This window comes from Bufo gargarizans, chromosome 4 (genome assembly GCF_014858855.1).
Source record: "Bufo gargarizans isolate SCDJY-AF-19 chromosome 4, ASM1485885v1, whole genome shotgun sequence".
Classification (NCBI taxonomy): Eukaryota; Metazoa; Chordata; class Amphibia; order Anura; family Bufonidae; genus Bufo; species Bufo gargarizans.
Window position 1 is genome coordinate 368,053,508 of NC_058083.1, and position 11,974 is coordinate 368,065,481.

General features: G+C 42.8%; 1 protein-coding gene across 2 annotated transcripts in view; it reads left to right on the forward strand.

Annotated features, from left to right (window-relative positions):
• TMEM242 (transmembrane protein 242) overlaps positions 1-8,828 on the forward strand; it is a 166,070-nt gene extending 157,242 nt beyond the window's left edge. For both annotated transcript variants that reach the window (XM_044291624.1, XM_044291623.1), the window contains one exon: positions 8,602-8,828. In XM_044291624.1, coding sequence (XP_044147559.1) covers positions 8,602-8,715 — 114 coding nt within the window. In that variant the 3' untranslated portion in view covers positions 8,716-8,828. The remainder of the gene's footprint in view (positions 1-8,601) is intronic.
• The last annotated feature ends 3,146 nt before the right edge of the window (positions 8,829-11,974 follow it).

Below are 11,974 nucleotides of genomic sequence, written 5' to 3' on the forward strand. Positions count from 1 at the left end.
TTTTTTTAGTGATCATTTGTTAAGAACAGAGTCCAGCAACTATTGCATCTAGGCAGATGGAATGAAACAAAGGCAAACCTTCTCTCCATCCTATGTCCCCCACCCGCCAAAGCCAATAATGAAAAAAAGGCTGTTAAGGCTGTTCCCTCCCTGTATCCTATTTAACTTGGGTGTATGTTAATGAAAATATCTCATTACAGAGTCCTTGAGGCATTAACACAAATGTCCTGAGAGAGCTGTGTTTATGAAAGATCCCAGGCACAAGTGTTTATCTCCATGTCATAGTGACTTCTAGGAACAGAAGGAGAATAAATTCCACTTTGTGAGTTATTGATCAATAAAAACACGAAACGCTGGTTGCCATGTTCTAACAATATTATACAAGATGTCTACGTAGATTGGTGACTGATCTCCTCTGTGACCAAAGTTTTTCTTTAAAGAAACATTCAGACTGGATCCATACATAAAGTAAATGAGGAGCATGTGCTTTCCATTGTACCTACTCCCTATGGCCCAAAAAACTGCACATGCGATTTCAGCCATAGGAACCGTTTATAGAAATGCATCTATGGAAAATTATGGTGTATTATTTTTATTTATTTATTTTGTGGGGGGAGTATTTTTTGCCTATTTAGGAACTTGCCAAAATGACATGTAGTGATACATATATATAATATATACAGCCTTCTAAGATACACTGCACAGCTGATCTGGGTCGGCTAAGACATATCAGCTCATGCAGTTACCCTGATCTATTCACACAGTTATGGGGACTCCATGGAAGGTTATATAATACGGTCTCTGCTTTCTCAGCGGCCTTTCTGCAGCTGCATGATCTCTGTGAAGTTTCTTCAAAGACACCCAGGAATGTTCTTTCAGAGTATCGCTAGGATGTATATAGTCAATGGGCGGTCTGCAAGTGGTCGACTGTGTAATGTGAGAAAAACTTAAAATCTTCTTTTCACAGTTGAAGGGGTGCTCAGCTATCTCTAGAACTGCCATAGAAATGAATGGAGTGACTGTACTTATATGAGACCGGCTGCTCTGCTCTTTTCAGGGGAGCTGCAGGGGGTACAGGGCACCTATTCTCGTGATCGGTGGGGGTCCCACAATCTGATAGTTATCCCCTGCCCTGTGGATAGGGGATAATTTTAACCAACCGGAATACCCCTTTTAAGTAGCCCCTGGCCACTGTGGTAAAATACAACAGCAGCAATAAAACGCAAGGGAGTGTTCACCATTTGTATTTTGATTTTATGTTTCAGAGTTGGGATTCTCATTTTGCTCCTTTCTGACTAAAGTGTCTCCAAACAAAAAGCTTCATAGAAATGCAGTACAAGAATATACATAATTTCAGTTTCAAACATCAGAATACCATTGTAACAATATTGTCCCGAATCCCGTCCCCAAACTGTAAATCTGCCATTAGGTGGCAGCAACTCAACAGCAACCTACAATTCACTGGGCTAATCGATTGGCCCCACACCTCGCCCAACTATTAGGCCCGTGGGAGTATACTACACCAATCGGTAAGTCCAGCAATATTCCCCAGCCGACAAATAATATCAGCCGGAGGGACGTAGCCTAAACTAGCTACCTAACTTTTCAGTGATAACCTAGAAACTGTCACTCACACTTTTAGAAATGGCTAGTCTCCATTTAGCTTCCCACATCTCACCCGGGTGTATACATTTTGTGTGCTCTCACTGCGTGCGACCGCTCACATGCCTAGCTAGCCACGCCCCACCATTGTAACAATATTAAACACGTTATTTAATCCCTTCACTACCGAGCCACTTTTCACCTTAAATCACAGGCCAATATTTTTTTTCAAATCGGACGTGTCACTTTATGTGGTAATAACTTTAAAACGTTTTTACTTGTTCAGGCCATTCTGAGATTTTCTTGTCACATATTGTACTTCATGACAGTAGTAAAATTGAGTCAAAAATTTTCATTTTTATTTATTAAAAAAATACCTAATTTACAAAAAATTAGCAAATTTCTACATTTTAATTCCTCTACTTTTAACTCCAAATAAAGTTATTACTTTACATTCCCCATATGTCAATTTCATGTTTGGATCATTTTGAAAATTACATTTTTATTATTAAGTTTAGAAGCAAATCTTGAAGTTTTTCAGAAATTTACAAAAACCCAATTTTTAGGGACCACTACAGGTCTGAAGTCACTTTGCGAGGCTTACATAATAGAAACCACCCAAAAATGACCCCATTCTAGAAACTACACCCCTCAAGGTATTCCAAACTGATTTTACAAACTTTGTTTACCCTTTAGGTGTTGCACAAGATTTAATGGAAAATAGAGATACAATTTCAAAATTTCACTTTTTTGGCAGGTTTTCCATTTTAATATTTTTTTTCCAGTTACAAAGCAAGGGTTAACAGACAAACAAAACTCATTATTTATGGCCCTGATTCTGTAGTTTACAGAAACACCCCATATGTGGTCGTAAACAGCTGTATGGGCGCAGAAGGAAAGGAATGCCATACGGTTTTTGGAAGGCAGATTTTGGGCCCCTAAATTGCCAGGGCAGTATAACTACGCCACAAGTAACCCCATTTTGGAAAGAAGACACCCCAAGGTATTCCGTGAGGGGCACGGCGAGTTCCTAGAATTTTTTATTTTTTGTCGCAAGTTAGTGGAATATGAGACTTTGTAAGCAAAAAAGAAAAAAAAAAAGAAAAATCATCATTTTCCGCTAACTTGTGACAAAAAATAAAAAATTCTAGGAACTCGCCGTGCCCCTCACGGAATACCTTGGGGTGTCTTCTTTCCAAAATGGGGTCACTTGTGGCGTAGTTATACTGCCCTGGCAATTTAGGGGCCCAAATGTGTGAGAAGAACTTTGCAATCAAAATGTGTAAAAAATGGCCTGCAAAATCCGAAAGGTGCACTTTGGAATGTGTGCCCCTTTGCCCACCTTGGCTGCAAAAAAGTGTCACACATGTGGTATCGCCGTACTCAGGAGAAGTTGGGCAATGTGTTTTGGGGGGTCATTTTACATATACCCATGCTGGGTGAGAGAAATATCTTGGCAAAAGACAACTTTTCCCATTTTTTTTATACAAAGTTGGCATTTGACCAAGATATTTTTCTCACCCAGCATGGGTATATGTAAAATGACACCCCAAAACACATTCCCCAACTTCTCCTGAGTACGGCGATACCACATGTGTGACACTTTTTTGCAGCCTAGATGCGCAAAGGGGCCCAAATTCTTTTTAGGAGGGCATTTTTAGACATTTGGATCCCAGACTTCTTCTCACACTTTCGGCCCCTAAAAAGCCAGGGCAGTATAAATACCCCACATGTGACCCCACTTTGGAAAGAAGACACCCCAAGGTATTCAATGAGGGGCATGGCGAGTTCCTAGAATTTTTTTTTTTTTTTGCATAAGTTAGCGGATATTGATTTTTTTTTTTTTGTTTTTTTCTCACAAAGTCTCACTTTCCGCTAACTTAGGACAAAAATTTCAATCTTTCATGGACTCAATATGCCCCTCACGGAATACCTTGGGGTGTCTTCTTTCCGAAATGGGGTCACATGTGGGGTATTTATACTGCCCTGGCTTTTTAGGGGCCCTAAAGCGTGAGAAGAAGTCTGGAATATAAATGTCTAAGGCTCCTTTCACACTAGCGTTCGCTGGTCCGCTCGTGAGCTCCGTTTGAAGGAGCTCACGAGCGGACCCGAACGCAGCCGTCCAGCCCTGATGCAGTCTGAATGGAGCAGATCCGCTCAGACTGCATCAGTCTGGCGGCGTTCAGCCTCCGCTCCGCTCGCCTCCGCACGGACAGGCGGACAGCTGAACGCTGCTTGCAGCGTTCGGGTGTCCGCCTGGCCGTGCGGAGGCGTGCGGAGGCGTGCGGAGGCGTGCAGATCCGTCCAGACTTACAATGTAAGTCAATGGGGACGGATCCGTTTGAAGATGCCACAATATGGCTCAATCTTCAGGCGGATCCGTCCCCCATTGACTTTACATTGAAAGTCTGGACGGATCCGTCCGAGGCTATTTTCACACTTAGCTTTTTTTTTTGCTAATATAATGCAGACGGATCCGTTCTGAACGGAGCCTCCGTCTGCATTATTACGATCGGATCCGTTCAGAACGGATCCGATCGAACGCTAGTGTGAAAGTAGCCTTAAAATGTTTACGCATTTGGATTCCGTGAGGGGTATGGTGCGTCCATGTGAGATTTTATTTTTTGACACAAGTTAGTAGAATATGAGACTTTGTAAGAAAAAACAAAAACAAACAAAAAAAATTCCGCTAACTTGTGCCAAAAAAAATGTCTGAATGGAGCCTTACCAGGGGGGGGGGTGATCAATGACAGGGGGGTGATCAATGACAGGGGGGTGATCAATGACAGGGGGGTGATCAATGACAGGGGGGTGATCACCCATATAGACTCCCTGATCACCCCCCTGTCATTGATCACCCCCCTGTAAGGCTCCAATCAGACATCCGCATGATTTTTACGGATCCATGGATACATGGATCGGATCCACAAAACGCATGCGGACGTCTGAATGGAGCCTTACAGGGGGGTTATCAATGACAGGGGGTGATCAGGGTGATCACCCCCCTGTCACTGATCACCCCTCCTGTAAGGCTCCATTCAGACATCCGCATGATTTTTTACGGATCCATGGATACATGGATCGGATCCACAAAACGCATGCGGACGTCTGAATGGAGCCTCTCAGGGGGGTTATCAATGACAGGGGATGATCAGGGTGATCACCCCCCTGTCAATGATCACCCCTCCTGTAAGGCTCCATTCAGACATCCGGAATGATTTTTTACGGATCCATGGATACATGGATCGGATCCACAAAACACATGCGGACGTCTGAATGGAGCCTTACAGGGGGGTTATCAATGACAGGGGGTGATCAGGGTGATCACCCCCCTGTCACTGATCACCCCCCCTGTAAGGCTCCATTCAGACGTCCGCATGTGTTTTGTGGATCCGATCCATGGATCCGTAAAAATCATGCGGACGTCTGAATGGAGCCTGACAGGGGGGTGATCAATGACAGGGGGGTGATCAATGACAGGGGGGTGATCAATGACAGGGGGTGATCAGGGAGTGTATATGGGTGATCACCCGCCTGTCATTGATCACCCCCCTGTAAGGCTCCATTCAGACGTCCGCATGATTTTTACGGATCCATGGATACATGGATCGGATCCACAAAACACATGCGGACGTCTGAATGGAGCCTTACAGGGGGGTTATCAATGACAGGGGGGTGATCAGGGAGTGTATATGGGTGATCACCCGCCTGTCATTGATCACCCCCTATAAGGCTCCATTCAGACGTCCGCATGTGTTTTGCGGATCCGATTCATGTATCCATGGATCCGTAAAAATCATGCGGACGTCTGAATGGAGCCTTACAGGGGGGTGATCAATGACAGGGGGTGATCAGGGAGTGTATATGGGTGATCACCCGCCTGTCATTGATCACCCCCCTGTAAGGCTCCATTCAGACGTCCGTATGCTTTTTGCGGATCCGATCCGTGGATCCGTAAAAATCATACGGACGTCTGAACGGAGCCTGACAGGGGGGTGATCAATGACAGGGCGGTGATCAATGACAGGGGGGTGATCAGGGAGTTTATATGGGGTGATCATGGGTGATCAGGGGTTTATAAGGGGTTAATAAGTGACGGGGGGGGGGTGTAGTGTAGTGTGGTGTTTGGTGCGACTGTACTGACCTACCTGAGTCCTCTGGTGGTCGATCCTAACAAAAGGGACCACCAGAGGACCAGGTAGGAGGTATATATATATACCTGTTAGGGGTTAAAAAATTCGGATCTCCAGCCTGCCAGCGAGCGATCGCCGCTGGCAGGCTGGAGATCCACTTGCTTACCTTCCGTTCCTGTGAGCGCGCGCGCGCGTTCACAGGAAATCTCGCGTCTCGCGAGAAGACGCGTATATGCGTCCAGGAGGAATAAAGCAACCACCTCCCGGACGCATATATGCGTACAGCGGTCGGGAGGTGGTTAAATGGGGTCACTTTTTTTTTTTGGCAGTTTCTACTCCAGGGGGGCTTCAAAAACCATATGGCGTTCCTTTCCTTCTGCGCCCTGCCATGTGGCCATACAGTAGTTTACGACCACATATGGGGTGTTTCTGTAAACTACAGAATGAGGGCAATAAATATTGAGTTTAGTTTGGCTGTTAATCCTTGCTTTGTTGACGGAAAAAAAAATATTAAATGGAAAAGCTGCCCAAAAATTTGAAATTCTGAAATTTCATCTCCATCTTCCATTTAATTATTTTGGAACACCTAAAGGGTTAGCAACGTTTATAAAATCAGTTTTTAATACCTTGAGGGGTGTAGTTTCTAAAATGGAGTCATTTTTGGGTGGTTTCTATTATGTAAGCCCCACCAAGTGACTTCAGACCTGATCTGGTCATTAAAAAGTGGGTTTTGGAAATTTTCTGAAAAATTTCAAGATTTGCTTCTAAACTTATAAGCCTCCTAACGTCCCCAAAAAATAAAATGGCATTCACAAAATGATCCAAACATGAAGTAGACATATGGGAAATGTAAGGTAATAACTAATATACTATCTGTTTTAAAAGCAGAGAAATAGAAATTTGGAAAGTTGCAAATTTTTCCAAATTTGGGTTAATTATTTTAATAAAATGTTTATATTTTTGTTCAAATTTGCCACTGCCATGAAGTACAATATGTGACGAGAAAACAGTCTCAGAATGGCTTGGATAAGTAAAAGCGTTTTAAAGTTATCACCACATAAAGTGAGGCATGTCAGATTTGCAAAAATCAGTCTGGTCCTTAAGGGGTTAAAGCTCTACTCATTCTGGGTTTAGTCATCTGGGCAGTTCAATTCCGGTTGACAGCCATCTCTAGATACAGTTATTCAGGGAAGTCAGTTCTGCCCTCTGGACTCTTAAGCATATAAATACCCCATGTTCAATGTGACTGGTTATCATGTACATATGAAGCTGGGGTTTTACATATAAGCACAACAGCCAGTCATTTACTGCTGTGTTAGGCTACATGCACACGACTGTGTGCCCCCCGTGGCCGTATTGCGGCCCGCTTACAGGTCCGCAATACACTGGCTCCGGCCGTGTGCATTCTGCATCACAGATCGCGGACCTGTTCACTTGAATGGGTCCGCACTCACGGAGATGCGGCATGGAGGCACCGATCAGAACCCCACGGAAGCACTACGGACTGTTTCCGTGGTGTTTCTGACCGTGCATCTGCACTGGAAAAAAGTAGCGGTCTGCAGCATGGAGCCCTAATGTTTGTGTGCTTGTAGCCTTATACAGCACAACACCTGCTGGCAGTCTATGGTAAACCATTGAAGTCTATGTTATAAGTGATCTAACAGAAGGGACTAAAATGAGTTTTAAAAAAAATGAGACAAATTAAAAAATCCCCTTTCACAAATAAACATAAAATCAAATTAAAAAAAAAAAAAAATATATATATATATATATATATATATATATACACGCACCATTGTTTTTTTTTTTCAGTCAGTAAAAACAAAGTCTGAATTGCATTGCACATAAATACAGCTTACCTGCATAAAACATGCCATCATATATGTGCTGCTAATATCAGGGGCTGCCTAGGTGAAACCCCTTTAATTACCAAACTAGGCTGTATACTTAAGAGGTTAAAAAAAGTTTTAAAATGTAAACACCGTTGCTGTAATCATACTTACCTGTAGAATAAAGGTAATGTCATTTTTGCTGCCGAATGAATCCTGCAAATTGCTTTCCAATTCCAAACCATTAACAATTTTGTTCCAGCTTCCCATGGAATATTAATTTGTGCAATTAAAAAGTACAACTTGTTCCGCAAAATACAAGCCCTCATCCAACTATGTGATGGAACCACTCTCGAGGGTTCGCCGCTAATTTGTGCTGACATTAGAGGAGGAGGTGTGTGGTTCCCCACCCCCCTGCAGAGTTTGCGGCTGCACTGTAAACCCGTGCGTGTGTGTTGGCCACCTAAGCATCTGTGCGGTCTCCCATTCCTGTGCTGGCACCTGCCTCATGGAAAGAACTGCACGTTTGCACAGTCACATAGCTGTGGTTCGTGATTAAACCACTGTGTTTTTCGTTTGTTAATCTGAGGCTCCTTTCCCAAGTCAGGACATTTTTTTCTTAATATGCAAATGATGCTTTTGTGGGTGCAACAAGAGCAATGAGGGTGTCACCATTGCTCTTGTTGCACCCACGCTATACTCCTTTCTGTGGCCAGCCCCACCCTCTCTGCTTTGATTTGACAGGGCCAGGCAGTAGCAAAATAGTGAGGGATGGGCTGACCACAGAAAAAAGCTGGATTTGGGAGCAGCAAGAACTGAAAATGCTGTATGATGCATGTGAAAGGGGTTAGGAAAGATGTCACAAGGTAGAGGGAAAAACTAGTGTAAATGTAAAAGCATGTTGTGAATTTTAAAGTTCTCTATTTCTTGCTCTGTTTTAAGAGGTATAATCCAATGTAAAATTCCATGTTGGATTTACTTTTTACACTGTTTAATTTTTGTCTTTGTGTATTTTTCTTCTTTTTTTTTTTCTTTAGCTAAAAGAATTTAGAGAAAAAATGCAGACCATATTTCCAGCTGTGCCTAAAAGTAACAAGCAAGCCTCTGATCCTAAGGCTTTTAATTGGAAAGATCTTCTGAAGTCTAAGTAATTGAGCATCAAACATCTGGAACAGGATTATTGTTTTAGGTTTATCTGGATGGCAGATGAGTAGAGATGAGCGAACTTCTGTTTTAAGTTCGGCGTCTAAAGTTCGGGGGCGGGTTAGCGGAGAATCCCGATATGGATCCGGATATGGATTCCGACTTCCGTTGTGGTCCGTGGTAGCGGAATCAATAATGGCCGATTATTGATTCCGCTACCACGGACCACAACGGAAGTCGGAATCCATATCCGGATCCATATCGGGATTCTCCGCTAACCCGCCCCCGAACTTTAGACGCCGAACTTAAAACAGAAGTTCGCTCATCTCTACAGATGAGCTTATGCTATTGGAGGCTACACAGCACATTTGACAATAGGTAAATAGCAGCAGTGGATGTATCCTAAAGAGCCTTTACGGGTTTTTCTTAGGTGACCCAGCAGGTGTTCTTCTGGTGCCAGTAGTCACATCACTGATTGTGTAATAGGACCACAAAAAACACTGTGCTGCTGTAATATACATTTTTTGACTCAATGGAGAGATTTATCATAAGCTGTACGCCAGACACATGGCCTAAAAATAGCAAATTTTGGCCAAGCTTCATTTACGCAAAAATATGTGACTCTTGTCCATTTTTACCTTTCCCGCCTATTCCTAAAAATGGATCTTCGACGGCTCAGCAAATTTACTATCATTTACACGAGGAACTGAGCTTAAGTAAATTTGAGTTTCTGGTGCAACGAGTGCCAGAGATGTGTCTAATTTATAAAAAATGCATGCCTCTTAATTAGGAGCATCTCACTTCAGCACACAGGGAATCTAGAATCAAGTAGGAGATGCCAGTCTTGATAAATATCCCCCATTGTCTACAAAAATATTATTTATAAGATGTGATATCACTTACATAGATACAAGGAGATTCCACCTTTTTAATTTTCCAAAGAAGCTGTGAAAAATGAAAGGTGGAATCTTGTTGCTATGGGCAACCAAGCCAGTTCTACTTTACACCAGTTTGATAAATCTCCCCCAAGGTACTGGTATAAATCAAAACTATTACTGAATGGCTGGAATGTAAAAAATATGAAAGGGTAGGGTACAACAACCATACCAAATAAGTACCCCAACATGGAGCACCATCCCTTAATAGACCAACCATCTCACTGACCAGGAATTCTGATAAAAGAAATGTGCTTGCCTTGGTATATTGTTACTATGTGTTGTAGTTGACCTATTTTGTTTTATGCATCAAAATAAAATGTATGTTTTGGTTATTCATTGATAGAAATATCTTGTTATAATCTGCAAGTTAGAGAATGTTGTTTTAGTTACACCCTTTGTAAAACCAGTAATAGCGACAAGATTTAAAGGGGTTGTTCCACCATAGGAACTGATCGAGAAGCATCTGACCAGTTGAGGTCAGACTGATGAGACCCACACTATTTTGACACAAATGGCATCCCTGAGCCCCGTAAGTTAATGAAGCAAGAGTCACGCATATGTGTTCCCAATCCACCCAACACTACAGGTCCTTCTAAAAAATTTTGCATATTGTGATAAAGTTCATTATTTTCTGTAATGTACTGATAAACATTAGACTTTCATATATTTTAGATTCATTACCCACCAACTGAAGTAGTTCAAGCCTTTTATTGTTTTAATATTGATGATTTTGGCATACAGCTCATGAAAACCCCAAATTCCTATAAAAAAAAATTAGCATATCATGAAAAGGTTCTCTAAACGAGCTATTAACCTAATCATCTGAATCAACTAATTAACTCTAAACACCTGCAAAAGATTCCTGAGGCTTTTAAAAACTCCCAGCCTGGTTCATTACTCAAAACCGCAATCATGGGTAAGACTGCCGACCTGACTGCTGTCCAGAAGGCCATCATTGACACCCTCAAGCAAGAGGGTAAGACACAGAAAGAAATTTCTGAACGAATAGGCTGTTCCCAGAGTGCTGTATCAAGGCACCTCAGTGGGAAGTCTGTGGGAAGGAAAAAGTGTGGCAGAAAATGCTGCACAACGAGAAGAGGTGACCAGACCCTGAGGAAGATTGTGGAGAAGGACCGATTCCAGACCTTGGGGGACCTGCGGAAGTAGAAACATCCAGAGCCACCGTGTACAGGCGTGTGCAGGAAATGGGCTACAGGTGCCGCATTCCCCAGGTCAAGCCACTTTTGAACCAGAAACAGCGGCAGAAGCGCCTGACCTGGGCTACAGAGAAGCAGCACTGGACTGTTGCTCAGTGGTCCAAAGTACTTTTTTCAGATGAAAGCAAATTTTGCATGTCATTCGGAAATCAAGGTGCCAGAGTCTGGAGGAAGACTGGGGAGAGGGAAATGCCAAAATGCCTGAAGTCCAGTGTCAAGTACCCACAGTCAGTGATGGTCTGGGGTGCCATGTCAGCTGCTGGTGTTGGTCCACTGTGTTTTATCAAAGGCAGGGTCAATGCAGCTAGCCATCAGGAGATTTTGGAGCACTTCATGCTTCCATCTGCTGAAAAGCTTTATGGAGATGAAGATTTCATTTTTCAGCATGACCTGGCACCTGCTCACAGTGCCAAAACCACTGGTAAATGGTTTACTGACTATGGTATTACTGTGCTCAATTGGCCTGCCAAGTCTCCTGACCTGAACCCCATAGAGAATCTGTGGGATATTGGGAAGAGAAAGTTGAGAGACGCAAGACCCAACACTCTGGATGAGCTTAAGGCCGCTATCGAAGCATCCTGGGCCTCCATAACACCTCAGCAGTGCCACAGGCTGATTGCCTCCATGCCACTCCGCATTGAAGCAGTCATTTCTGCAAAAGGATTCCCGACCAAGTATTGAGTGCATAACTGAACATAATTATTTAAAGGTTGACTTTTTTTGTATTAAAAACACTTTTCTTTTATTGGTCAGATGAAATATGCTTATTTCTTTAGATAGGAAATTTGGGTTTTCATGAGCTGTATGCCAAAATCATCAATATTAAAACAATAAAAGGCTTGAACTACTTCAGTTGGTGTGTAATGAATCTAAATATATGAAAGTCTAATGTTTATCAGTACATTACAGAAAATAATGGAATTTATCACAATATGCAAATTTTTTTAGAAGGACCTGTATACTCCTGAAGAGAAGCAGACTCCAGTGCTTGACTATCTCCAGCAGTCCTATAGAGGTAAATGGAACAGCATTGTGCATGTGTGTCCTGGAACTCGGTTCACTCCCAGGACTCTGGCTCCCTATTCTCTTGATCATGGGAGTTTATAGGTTGA